The sequence below is a fragment of the Hipposideros armiger genome, unplaced genomic scaffold, assembly GCF_001890085.2.
Source record: "Hipposideros armiger isolate ML-2016 unplaced genomic scaffold, ASM189008v1 scaffold_202, whole genome shotgun sequence".
Lineage (NCBI taxonomy): Eukaryota > Metazoa > Chordata > Mammalia > Chiroptera > Hipposideridae > Hipposideros > Hipposideros armiger.
The window spans coordinates 1,513,963-1,531,177 of NW_017731552.1; the positions used below are offsets into that span (position 1 = coordinate 1,513,963).

At 50.7% G+C, this 17,215-nt stretch overlaps 2 protein-coding genes across 7 annotated transcripts in view; one reads left to right on the forward strand and one right to left on the reverse strand.

The window, feature by feature from the left end:
* Positions 1–11,499, reverse strand: part of PLIN3 (perilipin 3) — a 20,161-nt gene extending 8,662 nt beyond the window's left edge. For 4 of the 6 annotated variants that reach the window (XM_019653350.1, XM_019653347.1, XM_019653352.1 and 1 more), the window contains exons 1-5: positions 11,422–11,499; positions 8,469–8,550; positions 3,818–4,016; positions 3,569–3,651; positions 1,708–1,993 (exon numbers count right to left, since the gene is read on the reverse strand). In XM_019653350.1, coding sequence (XP_019508895.1) covers positions 1,708–1,993; positions 3,569–3,651; positions 3,818–4,016; positions 8,469–8,534 — 634 coding nt within the window. In that variant the 5' untranslated portion in view covers positions 8,535–8,550; positions 11,422–11,499. The other 2 variants (XM_019653349.1, XM_019653348.1) reach the window with 2 other exon arrangements.
* Positions 11,500–11,605: 106 nt separating this feature from the next.
* The window catches only part of UHRF1 (ubiquitin like with PHD and ring finger domains 1), a 65,044-nt gene continuing 59,434 nt past the window's right edge, over positions 11,606–17,215 (forward strand). Inside the window, exons 1-2 of the mRNA XM_019653545.1 lie at positions 11,606–11,730; positions 12,696–12,838. The gene's annotated coding sequence lies outside the window, so the exon portion shown is untranslated. The remainder of the gene's footprint in view (positions 11,731–12,695; positions 12,839–17,215) is intronic.

The following is a 17,215-nucleotide window of genomic DNA, read 5'->3' on the forward strand; positions in this document are numbered from 1 at the left end:
GAAGAGCGCAATGATGGTGCCAACTTGGGCCAGTGAAGCAACATCCTCCACAACTAGATTGAAGAACAAAACGACAGCAACTTGTCTGTTCCCATCCCCCAATTCCCCAATAAAAATCTTAAAAAAAACCAAAAAAACTCACAACTGACGCATGGAGGGCACTGGTGAACCAGCTCATGATGCCCAAATAAATAAAGGGAGAAATGTTAGCTGTTTGCCCCACTTTTCCTCAATAAACTGTACCTCGGGGCAATCAAAATTGCAGAGAAATTTCTCTACAGAAGTTTTCCAGCTACATAGAAAAAAGCGATACTTCTAATAGCCACCTGTTGGAATCCCAAATGGAAAGAGATGGAGGTAATGATTAGGAGCTGTTTGCCCACTAGGGAACCACATGATTCCATTTACATGAAGTTCTAGAACAAAGTGGCAATTCTCATCTGGAAGGTGATTCTGACCCTGAGAGGACACTGGGCAATGTCTTGGGGACATTTTTGGTTGTCATGACTGGGGGTGCTCCTGGTACTGAGTAGGTGGAAACCAGAAATGCTGCTCAGCACCCCTTACTACTCAGGAAGGCCCGACAGAGAGTGACCTGGCCCTGAATATCAACAGTTGGGAAACCCTGATCTAGTCTGTCTTCAACTTTTCCCAGTTCTCCCAAATGTTTGGCTCCTCATTCAAACAAACCAGCTCTGGTCAGTCAGCCGGGGCCGAGCAACTGCTGCCCCCCGGACATAGCAGGGTGCCTAGTTACTCGCAGCTCTCATGGGCCATCGCTGCCGTGGGCAGCGGAGTTGACAACGTGGGCACGCTGAAAATCCCTGGCATGTGTGCATAGGAGGGCCAGCTATCGAAACAGGAGACAAGACCCACTGCAAGAGCCATGGGTGTGACAGAACAAGTAGAGACCATGAGTAGGACTAGCTACTTTGGTTCCAATGGTTTCATTCATCTTCATTCCTGCCCCCATGTGGTCTAGCCCCCATTTTTGCCAGCCTGGTCCCTTAGCTCCCCACCTTACCTCCCAGTCTGTCCTCCCCAAAACAGCCACCAGGGGGCAACTGTGAGCCCCTGAGTTAGGTCCAGTGCCTTCTCTGCCCACAGCTCTTCCTTGGGATAACAAGCCCAGACCTCCCAGTGGCCCAAACGGCCCTGCATGACCTGCCCCCATCCCCTCCATGCCCTCGTCTCACTTACTCTGTTCCAGCCACAGGGGTTCCTTGCTGTTCCTCCAACATACCAGGCAAGGTCCTCCCTCAGGATGAACTGTGCCCTTCTCCCAGTACCATTCTTTTGCTAGATATCCAGAGGGCTCCCTTCTACCTCCAGTTTTGTGCTCAAATGCCACCTTCCCATGAGGCCCCTTAAAATGCAACTCTCCTCATCTCTACTGTGTCCTGAAACCCTCCCCTGTCCCCTCTTGGCCAGCTCTTTTTTCTCTCAAGCTCGTCATTGATTCTACAAAGTAGAAGCTTCCATCTTGCTCACTGCTTGGGTTCCTGTGTCTAGAATAGGGCCTGTGCTCAGCAGGCGCTCAAGTCCCTCAGGAAAATCACTCAGATTCTCCTCTGTTGCTACCCTCACCACCCAGGCATTTATTTGTTCATGCAAATATTCATTCAAATGGACAGACTTTGGGTGGCTAAGAGGAGCCCCAAGTGGGAAGGTTCAGGCAGGGGTCCCAGGCCCATAGGCCACACTCACCCAGCTCGGAGTCTGTCATGGGCAGGTGGTTGTCCATCCACTCCTCTGACTTGCCCAGTACCGTGTCCACCCCGCTCAGCACCATCTGGCCCACACGGGACCCCATGACCGACTGAACACCACTGGTCACCATGGACTTGGTCATGTCCATACCACTCTGCATGGCTCCCCGGGTCACGTCTACCGCCCCTGTCACTCGGGTGGTCACCGTGTCCTTGGCGCTGGACACAGCTTCTCGGGCCCCTGACACCTTGGACGACACAAGTTCCTTGGTGTCTGCCAGGACCTATGAGACAGGCTAGCATCAGCATCTCTGCATTCTACATGGATGTGGTCCATCCATGCGATGGAATATTACTCAGCCTTGAAAAGGATATTCTGACACCTGCTACAATGTGGATGGACACTGAGGACGTTATGCTCAGTGAAATAAGCCAGTCACAGAAGGACAAACACTGTGATTCCACTCACAGGAGGTCCCCAGAGGAGTCAGAGTCATAGAGGCAGGAAGTAGATGCTGGTGCCAGGGGTTGGGGGAGTGGGGTGAGTGTTTAATGGGGTCAGAGAGTCAGTTTGGGAGATGGAAAGTTCTGGAGATGGATGGTGGGGGTGGTTGTATGACAATGTGAATGTGCTTAATGCCACTGAGCTGTACACTTAGAAGTGATTAAGATGATGAATTTTATGTTGTAGAATAACTAATGTAACTTGTACACAAATGTTAATGGCAATATTATTCATAATAGCCAAGAACTGGCTCAAATGTCCCAAATGTTCTAAAATGTCCATCAACGGATGAATGAATAAACAAAATGTCCATCCACATGCTGGAATATTACTCAGCCATGAAAAGGAGGGAGGCGCTGACACTCGCTACAATGTGGATGGACCTTGAACACACAGTGCTCATGAGAGAAGCCAGACACACAAGGCCACACAGTGTGTTATTACATTTATGTGAAATGTTCAGACAGGCACGTCCAGAGACAGGAAGTAAATCAGTGGTTGTCAGGGGCTGGGGTGTTTTATATGAGAAGAAAAGTAACAGCTAAGGGGTGTGAAGTTTCTTTTTGGGGTGATATTCTAAAATGGATGGTAATGGTTACAAATTAAAAGTAGCTACCTAAATTTACAATAATTAAAATTAGTAATTGAGTTCCTCAGTCACACCAAACACATTGTGAGGACTCAGTTGCCTCATTTGGCTGGTGGTTTCCATATTGGACAGTGCGGAGAAAACATGGATACCAGAGAAAGGTCTACTGGACAGTACTGAGCTAGAAGGACCTTCTTTAAGAGGGGAGGGAGGGCCTCTGAAGAGGTATGATTAGACCAGAGACCTGAAAACCTGGTCCACAAAGAAGGAACTGCACGTGCAAAGGTCCTGGGGTAGACCTGAGCCAGGTATGTTCATTGTCTTTTCCCCCACCTCCCCAGAATGAAAGTTCCATGAGGGTAAGAACTGTTTCCATCACCGTGTCCAGTACATCTGGGCAATGATGTTACAAAACACTGAATATGAAGGCCCGTGTTGGTGGTGTGAAGCAAGTGAGGTGGGTGATGAGGGCAGGGAGCCGGCGAGGCGAGATCATGTGAGACCAGGCAGGCTGTGAGGAGGGCTTTGGCTTTTTCTCTGGGAAAGGTGAGAGACACGAGGGGGTTTTGAGCAGATCTGGCTGGCATTTAGAACATTTGTCCATCTGCTCAGTGGGAAATAGATTCGGGGCATAGGGCGGCATACAGAAGAGGGGCCAGGGAGTAAGCTGTCATACCTTTCTATTCTAGTTAGGGTGGACCACACACTCAATACCTAGGTAGGTCCCTGTCCTCGCAGGGGCTCCCAATGGCGGAGGTCTGTTACCTTCTCTGTCTGCTGCTGTAGGATGGGCAGGTTCTCTTCCAGCTTATCCAGCCCCTTGTGGGCGTATTCGCTGGCTGTTGCAACTGCAGGGGGTACAAAACAGAACTATGATGGTTACCGCGCATGAGCATCCCTCGGGATCCTGGGAAGGTTAGCTGTTGCTGGTTTAGGGGAATAGGGCCAGGGGTGGGGCAGACCCCTGCAAAACAGCCAGAAGGGGAGGTTCCATGCTCTCGGGGCTTCACTCACTCTGGGGCTCCAGCTTGGACAGGATGGGCTGGGCCCCACTGACAGCGGCTGCTGTGAGGGTCTTCACGCCTTTCTCTGCCACATCACAGATGGTCTTGACGTGGGGGTGGTTCTCCTTGGTGGAGGTATAGGCCGCTGACACCATATTACAGGTGGAGTTGACGAGGGGCATGTTGGCCACACGGTCCACCACGCTGGGCTACAGGGGAGAAGCAGCTGAGACTGGTTAGGCTGGTGGTGGGGAGCCTGGGGGGGCTGGGCCCAAAACTTGGGAGGCCTGGAACTTTTGCTCTCACTCTCGGCCAGAGAAGTGGCTCAGCTCACCCTCTCTTGGCACCCACACGGTTGCACAAGGCAGGAACTTCGGGTTTCGCCACGTGCTTCCTTTATCTTAGCTCTGGAGCTCATTTGTTTGAACATGCCCTTGACACCCACTGTGTGCCAGGTAGTGACAAGAGACAAGTACCCCACTCTCACAGAGCTTAGGGTCTAAAACTGGGATCTGCAAATTGGACCACGGGCCAAGTCCAGCCCACCACCTGATTTTTTTATTCTTGTCTGTTTTTTTCTAAGAGTTCACTCGTCATATATTTCACCATTTTTAAAGCGCACAATTCAGTGTTTAGTGTATTCACAAGGTTGTAGAACTATCATCACTAATTGCAAGACATTTCCATATCACTCCACACCCATTAACAGTCAGTCACTCATTCTCCCCTCCCTCCAGGCCCGGCAACTACTGATCTGCTTTCTGTCTCTATGGATTTGCCTATTCTGGATGTTTCATATAAATGGAATCCTACATTCTGTGGCCTTTTGTGTCTGACTTCTTTCACTGAGTAATGTTTTCAAGGTTCGTCCATGTAGTAGCCTGTATCAGTGCTTCATTTTTTGTTTTAAAAATTGTAGTAAAATGTAGATAGCATAAAATTTACCATTTTAACCATTTTTAAGTATACAGCTCAGTGGCATTAAGTGTATCGTTGTGCAACCATTCCCACCACCCATCTCAGAACTTTTCCATCTTCCCAAACAGACGCTCTGTCCCCATTAAACACTTTATTCCTCCCAGCCCCTGGCACCACCAGCTACTTCCTGTCTCTATGGATTTGACTTGTCTGGGGACCTCCTGTGAGTGGAATCACATATTTGTCCTTTTGTGTCTGGCTTATTGCACTGATCATGATGTCCTCCAGGTTCATCTGCGTGTCAGTATTTCCTCCCTTTATATGGCTAAATAATATTCCGTTGCTCCCTGGTTTTGTAAATACAGCAACACCCATTCATTTATACATGGAACATGGCTGCTTTCACTTTATAAAAACGGAATTGAGTAGTTGCGACAGCCCTTCTGAGCTTCAGTTTCCATAAAATGGGAGGTTGCTCCTGTCCTGGAGTTGCAAAGATCATGCACGTAAAGATGCTGGCAGAAGAGTTAACTCTCACAGGGGCTGTTCATAGAACTTAATTGCCTATCCTGGGAGATGGATAGTATTACTCTAGTTTTACGGGAGGGTAAACTGAGGCCTCGTCACTCAAGATCACAAAACCAGAGGTTGCAAAGCTGGGCGTTGGACTTGGGCCATCTGCCTCCAGGCTATGTGGTCTCTTCAGAACCTAATAACAAATTTACCACAGGATCCAGCAATTCCACTCCTGGAAATCTACCCTAAAGATAGGAAAAACACACGTGTACACGAGACTTATACTTGAATGTTCTGAACCTTAAGAAAGAATATATCTGCCAGAAACCCTCCTTGTGGTTAATTGAGACCAAATTTATAATCAGAGCCTAGCAGCCATTGTTGATAGAGGCCCCTCATACGCACTGCATTGCAGGGAAAAGCCACAGACTGAGCTGCCAAGGCGCCTACACTGCTCCTGAATGCTGAGCCAAACACTGATAAAGGGGTTCCTAGAATTGTTTTTCGACCAATGGGCTGAGACTTGCCCATCCAATTGGAGCTGTGAAGCTATATCCTTATTTGCATCTGCATCTACCAATCAGAGTGGCTCCATAATGGCAGTCAGGACGCATAATTCTGACCAATCAGGACAGTGCTATGTGGCCTGACCAAACTGCCAATTTGGGTTTCTCATTTGCATAAAAATGGACCAATCAGGACCAGAATGGGCCCTCTATCCCACTTTTGGTTTCCAATAGAGACTATGTTCCTGGTTTGGAAACTGTTCACTTGAATGAAGTCTCTTCTTTCACTGCACCCCAGATTGGGGACTGTTGTTGGCATTAGATTGGTGGCAGCAACCTTTTGTTGACAGTTCATAGCAGTCTTATTCATAGTGGCCAAGAAGTGGAAACAACCCCAATGTCTAACAGTGAGCAGGTAAAAGAAAATGCGGTATAAAGTATGTTTTAAAAAATACATAGCTGGAGGGCCGGCTCAGTTGGTTAAGAGCTCACTCAAGAGTGTGAGCTCTGAGCAACAAGGTCACTGGTTTGATTCACGGCCCGAGCTGAGCTGCTGCTGAGCTGCCAACAGGTGGCAGGGTGGCTCAGCTTAAAAACAAAACAAAACAAAACAAAACAAAACAAAAAAAACCCCAAAAAATACATAGCTGGGCTGGTCGGATGGCTCAGTTGGTTAAGAGCTCGCTCAAGAGTTTGAGCTCTGAGCAACAACAGTTCGATTCCTGGCCCGAGATGAGCAGCTGCTGAGCTGCCAACAGGTGGCAGGATAGCTCAGCTTAAAAAAATAAAATAAAAAAATAAATAAATTACATAGCTTCGGGCCGGCCGAGTGGTGTGTTGGTGAGGAGTTGGCTTGGGACACCAGCTCTGAGAAGCAGGGCCCCGGTTCGGATACCACATGAGGGCCAGTGACACTGCACCCTCTACAGCTAAGATGGTGAACAACAGCTCAACCCAGAGCTGGGCTGCTGTGAGTCGCCAGCAATGGCGTAGGCTGCACTGGGGCTGGCCGGCCAAGGGCGTGAGCTGCCTTAAGCTGTCATGAGTGGCTGTTCAATGGCTGGTGAGCGACTGCCTCACCCAGGAAGAGCGCAATGATAATACCAACATGGGCCAGGGAAGTGATGTCCTCCACAACTAGACTGAAGAACAAAAGGACAGCAACTTGTCTGTTTCCCTTCCCCGATTCCCCAACGCTGTTCCCCTCCCTCAATTCCCCAATAAAATCTTTAAAAAACAAACAAACATAGTTTACAAATGGCCAATAGGTACATGAAAAGACGCACAACATCACTAATCATTTAGAGCGATGCAATTCAAAACTACAATGAGATACCACCTCACACCTCCCACATCTGTTAGGATGGCTGCTATAAAACAAAAACAAAATCAGAAAATAACAAGTGCTGGCGAGGATGTGGACAAATTGGAACCCGTGTGCACTGCTGGTGGGAATGCAAAATGGTACAGCTGCTGTGGGAAACATTATGGTAATTTCTCAAAAAACGAAAAATAGAATTACCATATGATCCAGCAATTCCACTTCTGAGCATACAGATGAAAGAATTGAAAACAGTGTCTTGAAGCCATATCTGTACACCTGTGTTCATAGCAGCATTATTTACAATAGCTTAAAATGTGCAAGCAACCCAAGTGTCCATTGACAGTTGAACAGATAAACACAGTATGGTCCATCCACACAAAGGAATATTACTCAGCCTTAGAAAGGAAGGATATTCTGACACCTGCTACAACATGGATTAACCTTGAGGACATGATGCTCAGTGAAATAAGCCAGACACAAAGGACAAATATTTTTGTCCACTTATGAGGTAAGTAACGCAGAAGCCTCAATTTTTATAAAATGATTTTATGATTTCATTTATATGAAATGTCCAGAATAGGTAAATCCACAGAGAGCAGAGTACTGGTTGCAGGGGCTGGGGGGAGGAGGGAATGGGAGTGACTATTAATGGGGATGGGATTTCCATTTGGAGTGATGAAAAAGTTCTGGAATTAGATAGTGGGGATGGTTGCACACTTGAATTTTCTTTTACCTCAATTTCAAAACAGGAATGAAGCACTGACACGCTACACGGAAGCCAGACACAAAAGGATGTAATGTTATGTGTCCATTTATACGAAATGTCCAAAATAGGAAAACCCATAGAGACATAAACTAGATGAGTGGTTGCCAAGGAGGAAGGGGGACTGGGGAGTGACTGGTAATGGGTATAGTGTCTCTTTTGGGGGGAGATGAAAAATGTTCTGAAATTGTATGGTGGTGATGGCTGCATAACTTGGTAGTTTACTAAAATTCAATGAGTAGTACCCTTCATAAGGGTGAATTTCATAGTATGTGGATGATACCTTAAGAGTTTATTAAAAGAGACCTTTATTTAAACTGGGGAGAGGGAAGAGGCATAGGGACTGACTTCCGGGAAGGAGGTCCCTCAGAGAACCTCCAGAGGCAGGGAACATTTAGTTTGGGGGGAGCCTGGCAGTTTCAAACAGTACCCCCGTCCTCCCAAGAGCCTTTGAGCTTCCAGGTTCTCCTGCTCCCATGTAGTGGGGCGCTTGTTATGAGTTTGTCTGCTGGCTGTCCCCCACCCACTCGCAAAGATATCCCTTGACCCCCATGTGCTGCCAGCAGCTCCCTGGCTCCTTGCCATGGTACCATGATGTGGACACCTCACCCCACAAAGCCCAGAGCTTCCTCACCTGCTGTACTGGTTCTTCTGCTGACACTGGGGTGCTGGCAGGGGCTTCTGTCTCAACGGTAGACATTTTTCAGAAGCACGCTCTGTGGACAGATGGACTAGTCAGGACATAGTCTGTCCTGCCCCTCCTTCCAGGGGGAAGTCCACATTCACACCTGCCCTCTGATCCCCCACCCCGCTCCCGTCACCATTTGTGAAAGCCCTGCCTCTCAATCACAGACATGTGCCTGTGGGCCTGTTGAAAAACAGGTGCTGACTCAGCAGAGCCAAGAACCTGCATTTCTAACAAGTTGATCTGAGGCGAGGTCAGGGTACAGCCAGCCCTCTCAGGATTCACCTGTATCAATACTCGAGAGAGAAACCCATGGTGCAAAACCTCTGTGGACAGCAATTTGCCAAGAGCTACCAGGTTTCAAGAGGCATCTTCCCTTTGACCCACAAACCTCACTTTGAGGACTGTCCCACACTTGTACTGCCATGTGGGCAGAGCCCTGTGTCGGTCATAAGACACTGGTAACAACCTGGTTGTCCAGCAGAAGGGGAATAAAGAAAATAAAAGGCTAGCCAAATGCCTGGGGGGGGGGGAAGAATGGAAATTTACATGTAATTGACGTGGACCAAGATACAGTTAAGAGACAAAAGGTATGAACTGGCAAAAGCAAAAGCATTTGCTTACATTGGCACAGAATCTTTAGAGACACAGGAAACTGTTAAAGGTTGCCACCTTTCAGGGAGGAAGATTGGGTAGCTGGGGCAGGCTTCTGACTTTTGAGCCAGGTATGTAATATTACCCGTTAAAAAAAAAAAAGGTTAAAAAGAAAAATAAGAAGCTGTTAGACCATGTCTAGCCCCACTGAAGACCAATCAAGTCAGACTCAGGGGTGTGGGAAGGGTGAGGGAGGCTCCCCAGGTGAATGTAATGCACACATTTGCACATGCGATAGAAGCCACAGGTGTACTCCATTTTCCTGGCCAGGTGAGGTGAGATGGGTAGAAGATCATTGCACTAGATTCTAGAAGTCCCGGCTCTGCCCACGCCATGCTACAATACTTTGAGCAAGGAGCTTCCTCTACACTAGCCTCAGTCTTCTCACCTATAAAATGGGGCTAACGGTAGTGCCTGCCTTACAGGTTGGTTCCCCAGCTATTTCTCAGGTGAGCCTGTTGAGCGCTCCTGACCTTGATTCTGAGTTTCCTTCCAAGGAAGGGGGCCCAGGTGTGTTTCAACATCCTCCAAGTGGAACCTGGTGTTTTAAGAGCACCGCTTCTGGAGTCCAAACCGGGTTTTAATCCCAGCTTTGCAGCTCACTAGCGGTGGGAGCTTGGGAAGGCAGCAGCCCCTCGGAGCCTTGCTTGCCACATCTATACAATAGGGATAGCCATTCCTAGGTCAGAGTCTCTGCGGATTGGAGGAGGCTGCACATGTGGCGCTTAGCCTGGAACATTGGAGTTGCTCAATAAACAGATCCATATTGCATCACTCCGGCTGGCTGCGGGGTGCAAAGGGTGAAGCCAGCCAGGAATGAACTTCCTGCTTACTGCACAGGTCCAACTGGAAAGTAGATGAGGAAACACACTTGGCCCTGGTGATCATCACCTGACTCCTATTATTTCCCTCACCTTCCTCAGAGCCTGAGCTCACCTGGGCAGCTTAGAAGTCCTCGCTCTCTGGGCCGGCCGAGTGTCTGTGTTGGGTAAGAGTTGGCTTGGGACGCCAGCTCTGAGAAGCACAGCCCCGGTTCCGATTCCACATGAGGGCCAGCAACGCTGCGCCCTCTACAGCTAAGATGCTGAACAACAGCTCGACCTGGAGCTGGGCTGCCATGAGTCGCCGGTGACAGCGCTGGCTGCAATGAAGCAGCAGTGGGCTGCCATAAGCTACCGTGAGCAGTCAGCAGCCAACAAGAGCTGCCAAGAGCCACCGTGAGCGGCCGTCCAGAAGCTGGCGACCGATCTGCCTCACCCGGGAACAACGCAATGATAATACCAACATGGGCCAGTGAAGCGACGTCCTCCACAACTAGACTGAAGAACCAAAGGACAGCAACTTGTCTGTTCTCCTTCCCCTGATTTCCCAGTGCAGTTCCCCTCCCCCAATTCCCCAATAAAATCTTAAAAAAAAAGTCCTCCCTCTCATCCCCTTTTGTCCATCAATCCCTTCAGGAACCGGTTTAACCAAGGGCAACCATTGCAGATGTCAGCCCCAGCTGCCAGAGAAGAGTAGGCTGGAATTGGATGGAATCGCGCAGCCTACGTGCTGCAGCCAGGATACACTAAGATCCAAGATACAAAGTTTCCAGAGGCCAAAGTCCCAGGCCCGGCCCTTCTTTTTCGTCCAGACAAAGGTTCCAAGGACTCAGATAAGGGGTAGGCCTTCCCCCAAGTCGCCTTAAGCAATCCGCTGGCCACACCACCCAGGGGAAGGGGCGGAGTTTGCCCTCGACCTCCCCACTGTCAGCTGGGGCAAGGAAGGGCCCCAGGCAGCAAAACCATTTTTTTTTTTTGCTAGGGGAGGGGCTGTGCTAGGCAGAAGAACTGCTCCCGGGTAAGAGGGGGTAAGTCTGAAGTCCCAGGGAGGGCGGGATTCCTGTGCAGGATGGGCTTCGGCTTACCTCCAAACTGAGTTTGCAAAGAAAGCACACTTTAAATTTGGAGAGGATGTGGTTGGGACGCGGGATTTGTCTCCCCCCCTGATACTGCCACTTCTAGGGGGCTTTTTCGCAACTAGTCCCGAAAGTCCCAGGAATAGAGAGAGTTTGAAAATCAAGGCTGTTCCAGAAGTTGGATTGGGGGAAAAAGGGAGGGGTGCTCAGCCCGGGCTGGAGGCCCTTCCCCCAGGCCGCAGAGACCAGCAGAGTCTCTGGTAAGGCCCTCCCCGCCCCTTCCTCCCCTGGGGCGCCCCAGGACTTGGCGGGCACCGCCCCCCACCTCAATCGGGCACCCCCGCCTCTCACCGCGGTCAGCGGGACGTCCCTGGCACGGCGGCCACGACTTTAAGGCCGGCTCCAAAACCGTCTTGGACCGGCCCAGGGCGGGATTTTATACTGGGGGGCGGGCGCCCAGGAGTGACGGGCCGGAGGACCAATTGTGTTGGGGGCCGCCAGGCCACGCCTCTCTCCGGCCCGGGACGTTGGAGCCACAAGTAAAGTCCAGGAAAGGTCGGACTTGGGGTGCCCCTTGTTGGGGAAAACTGTATACAAAGCCAGATCCAGCCAAGGGCGCCCTGGCCCCACCTAGAGACCTTATGAACTTGGTCCTGGGAGGTGAGTGTGACCCTGGGGTCCCACGGGCCCCCTTCTCTCCGGTGGCCAAACTGAGGCTGTGAGAACTCATTGCTCAGCGGCCATGCTCCCACCATGGGCACAAAGCTGAGGGAACCAAACCCGACCTAGCATTAATGAACAGCTTTAACCACAGCTGTGGGCAGATAGTTCAGTGCCTTCTGCCCACACTGACCTGTATAGCACCACTTAATTTTCCAATACTATGTGTCCCTTTGTCCCCAATTTTACAGATGAGAAAACTGAGGCACAGAAATGGCCTACTAGGGGCAAAGCAGGGACCAACTCCTGGATCTCTGACTCCTGGATCAACCCCTTCCTGAAGCTGCACCCATTCGGGGTGTGTTTTTTTTTCCCCCCTCCAAAAGAAACTAACCTCCATCCTCTTGGTCTATAAACCAGGCCTCAAATTCAGATGTCCCCAGGGGCCAACCAGGAAGTAAATGGGGTGGCAGTATACCCTGCCTAGACAGGCAAGGCGTTGCTGCATGGAGGCCCACCAGGGATTCATAGATCCACGGGAATTCCAGACTAGAAGCAGTGTCCCGCCTCTTAGAAAACTACTGGACCAAATAAAATCCAACTGGGGCCTTATGCAGTCTAGGGGCCACCAGTTTGCCACCTTTGTTAAATGATGTGGGTTGGGGTGGGACTTCTGGAACCCCCAGAAAGAACATGGAAAAAATTGGATGTCTGTGACTAAATGTATTTTATTGAGAGGGTCTAAACTCACGCTGTGCAACAGAGCTTTCTGAGACGTTAAAGGTCTAGAATTCTGCCCCATCCAATATGGTGGCCTCTAATAGCCTGTGGCTATTGCACACCAAGACGCTGAATATTCACATTTAAGTAACCACGTGCAGCTAGTTAGATTTGCAAGTGCGTCAGACCCCAAAATGATTTAAGCAATAAGCTATAGCAGATACAAATTTCACATTTGCTTGCAGGTCTTTTTTCCTACTCGTTCATTCATTCAACAATTTTTGTTGAGCTGATGTGCTGGGCACTGGGGACACAGCAGTGAGTAAAACAGATGCTGGCTTTGTGGCGTTCACCACCCAGTGGGAAAGACGGACAATAAACAAGATAAGTGAGTAAAATGCATAATGGGTCAGGTGGTGGTAAGTGCTACTGAGAAGAAAAGCAAAGGACTGGGAGCAAGAATGTGGGGTTTTAATAGGGTGATCAGGGGAGGCCTTTCTGAGTACCATTTGAACACTGAAGTGAGGGAGGAAAGGAAGGAGCCATGTAGAGATCGGGAAGAGTGTTTCTGATGAAGGGAACAGCATGTGCAAAGGCCCTGAGGCTGGACCATGCCTATCGAATTGGAGGTGCAGCCAGGAAGCCGAAGTGGCTGGAGCAGAGTGTGGGATGGGGAGAGGTGGAAGAGAGGGGGGTCAGGGATGTATAGAACTCAGAGAGGTGAAGTGACTTGTTCAAAGTCACACAGCTTGAAAGTCACTGGGAGATATGCCTGGTAGCCTTCAGCTTCCAAGTAGCCTTCAGTGCTGGGATGTGGTCAAAATATTCGTGGTCAAGGGGATGTAACCCAATTCTGAATTGGAAAATTAAGTCCTGGTGATTTTGCCCCGCATTTTCTGAACAAAATGACAGTTGTGCTCACCTCCTTTGCTGGTGTGGGGATCAACCCCCACCTCCAGTCCCTTGTGAGTGCAATCAGGGTCATTTGCCATTGGGCATGTGCATATGTGGGTGGGGGAGGGGAAGGAAAGAGCAGTTGCACCACTCCCTTTCCACCACCACTGTCCCCTCCTCCTGGAAGCCTTCCTGCCTACCTTCCCCAGCTCCCCCAAACTAGGGTTGCCAGATAAGCTACAGAATGCCCAGTTCAATTTGAATTTCAGGTCAACAATGACTACATTTTAGAGGTGTATCACATGCAGTACTTGGGATATACTTATACTAAAAAATTATTCATTGTTAATCTGAAATTCAAATGGAGCTGGGCATCCTTTTTATTTTGTTGGTTTTGCTAAATCTGACAACCCTACCCCAAACCCATTTCCCTCTCTCTGCTTAGCTATGTCTTCATGGAGACTCTGTCACCTCCCAGCCTTGGGGGAAGCTCCTGGAGGGCAACCCCTGTCCGACAGCCCCAGGGTGGGAGGTAAGAAATAGTTGCTGTTTTCTGAACTATTTCCTCCTCCTCCTTCTCCCTTTCCTCCTGCCTCTCCCTTCCTCCTCTTCCTCTTCTTCCCCCTCTTCCCCTTCTCCTCCCTCTCCTCTCCCTCTTCCCCCACTCTTCCTCCTCCTCTCCCTCATCCCCATTCTCCCTTCCTTCTCCTCTTCCTCCTTTCCCTCTTCCCCTCCACCTCTTCTAGTAGGAGGGCTCAGAAAACTCCAGTTCTTTTCCCCTGAGTGTAAGGGAGGAAGAGGCAGGCCAGTGTTGTGCCACAAGGTGGCGCTGCCGCTTCCTGATTGGTCTTTGCCTGGTCCAGGTGTCTGTGCCCTCTGACCCTTCCCTCCGTCCATCTATGTGTCAAGCATCTCCTAATATGTGTGAGCTATGTCAGGCCTGGCCTTGAGGACCCAGTGATCAGTGGATATTCAGCCATTCAACAAACAATTACTAAGCACCTCCTATGTGCCAGGCCTGGGCTGGGCAGTCTCAACCTCCAGGGCACTCTTGGTCCAGTGGGGAGACACAGTGGGGATCAGCAGGGCCACGTTAAGACCTCTGTGAGCCTGAGGCACTTTGCCATTGCAGGTCCCTCCCTCTATGAAAAAAATACTACAAATGATCTCTTACAACCAAGTTGGTATTATTTTATTCATTTTTTTCTTCTGACTTACAGAGAAATTAAAATGAAACCATTCTGTAGGTCCCTAAAAGTATTGTGGGCCCTGGGTCTCCTGTGTGATGGATGAGTTGGCTCTGGTGACCAAGTAGATAAAATAGAGGGTGATCAGGGCTGTGATGGGGGTTGCACAGGCATGGTTGAGCCCCCAGGAGGTACTGGTCCCAGGTGGGTGGGGGGTCGGGGGAGTCCTGGAAGGCTTCCAGGAGGAGATAGTATGTAAGTGGAGGCCTGAGAGATGAATAGGGGTCAGGCAGGTGAAGGTGCTGAAGAGCTTTTCCAGGCAGAGGGAACAGAGAGTGACGGTGCAGAGTGGGCTGAAGGGCAGAGAGTGGCGGGGACAGGAGTGTCAGGGAGGAGAGATGGGAGAAGAGATGGAGTTAGAGTCAGGTTGGCAAGGGACAGGCTGACAGAGTCCTGAGGGCATTAGGAGCCACAGAAGGGTCTAGAGCAGGGTCAGCAAGGGCAGGTTGGAGCACTTGAACGATCTCTCGGGCTGCTCTGTGGGTAAAGGAGACCTGAAAGAGGAAAACAAGCCCACCTGCTTCAGGTGAGTCTTGAAGAAAAGGTGGGACTTAAGAAGGACATTTCAGGCACAGTGATGCTTATTCATTCAGGAAGTATTTATTAAGTGCCTCTTGTGTGCTTGGCTGGGGATATGGCAGTGAACCAGACAGAGGAAATCCCTGCCCTCATGGAGGGAGATGGACCAGATACAAAACTACATATTACATAGTATATTAGAATGTGGTATGATCTGTGGAGAAAAATACAGCAGAAAAGGAAGATAGGGAGGCAGGGTGGTTTGCAATTTTAAATAAAGGTAGACAAGGGAGAGCTCACTGAGATGGTGACATTTGAGCTGAGATCTATAGGAGGGGAGGCCGCTGAACTGTGTGGCTGTCTGGACAAGGTGTGCTCCAGGCCGCAGTAACAGCTGGTGCAAAGGCCCTGAGGCAGCGCTGTGCCCATCATCTTGGAGGAACAGCTTGGAGGTCCTTGTGGCTGGAGCAGAGTGAGCGAGGGGGAGAGAGGGGAGAGGGGTGTGCAGGGAGGTGCCTGTGCAGGGCCTCAAGGGAAGCAGGTAGCACTTGGGCTTTTACCCTGAGGATTGGGAGCTCTGGAGGGCTGTGGGCAGATGAGTGACAGGACCTGACTCAGGTTGGGGTGATGGCCCATGCCTGGGGTCCTGAAAGAGCAGAAAGCTTTTGGGAAAGCATAGCTAGGTGAGGAAGGATAGTAGTGTGGTGGGAACTGATGGCCCGTGGCTGGGTCTGCAGGGGGTGGGGGCAGATGGGAGAGAGACTACCGAGGGATAATGGACAGGCCATGGCTCAGAAGATGTGGTTGGTGTGGACCTTTAGCTGGAGGTTCTGAGGTGTGTGTGAAGGTGGGGAGGGGGACAGGGATAGCGAGGCCATCCCTGAGGCTGGGAGCAGACAAGGAACAAGTTTAGGGGGACATTGGTGAGCTCAGTTTTGCCTCTCCCAAAGCCCCTGGCCTAGGATGGCAGACTTATCACATAAAAATACAAGACACCCAATTAAATGTGAATTCCAGATACACAATGAATACTTTAGCATAAGTATGTTGAAAATATTGCAAAGGACATACTTATGCTAAGAAATTACTTTTACCTACCGGTCCTTATTTTTTTCTGGCAGCCTTACCCAGGCCATGACAGGCCTGCCAGTCTCCCCTAGCTGCAGATCCAACCAGTGGGTAGACAGCCTGACCAACTGGGGCCTGATGGCCAGGAGGCAAGGTTTTGTCTCCTCAGGCACACTCACTGCAGGGAGCCGGGGTCTTTTAGCATGCAGGCCTTGGCCTGTCACCCCTCTTCCACACCCCCACCCCCCATCATGGCGCCGGCTGTCCACTACCCCCTGCGTGGTTGTGGCAACAGGCTTGGGGGAGGGGAGATGTGTTAAGACCCACTGTCCCATGGCCCAAACCCTTCCAGGCCAGGCAGTCCCACAGCAGGAAGCCCGCCCCTTGGCCTTTGTCCCCGGGGCCCTGGTGTCCTGTTCAGCTCGGAGCCAGACATCTGAGGCCCCCTGGCCTTAATGTGAAGTCCTGTAGGCAGAGTGGGCAGACTTCCTTGTCAGAAGGTGCCGGGACAGAGGCCTGAGGGCAGCTGACCAGGAACTAGTCATCACCTCTCCGGGCTGCAGCCACCCACCCCCACCCCACCCCACCCCCGCTCCTCACTGCCCTCACACTGAGTGGACTTGTCTGGGGTAGCCAGGCTTGGTGGCTCAGGACATGGCCCTCCGAGTGCCAGCTGCCAGGATGTGCCAGTCACGTTGGCAGGGAAAGAACACCCAGTTCTTGGCTCTCCTGCCTGCCCCCTTTGTTCCCGGGCAGAGGTGGGGGGCTGTTGTCCTGGCAACCAGCCCCTTCCCCCAAAAAAGAGTCCCTTGAGGTAAAGATTGGAGGCACCTCAGATCTGGGGGTTCTGGCCAGAGAGGGTCCCCTGTCACCCAGGGTGGCAAAGGAGCCCCCTCCCCCAGCTGGCCCTGCCTGCTCAGGGCTCATGTGTCTCCAGCCATGGGGGAGGCCAGGTCACCACCTTGAGATTGGAATGTGGACATGTTGGGGGGGGGGGAATAGGGGGAAGACATTCCCAGCGGGCAAGCATTGTGGTG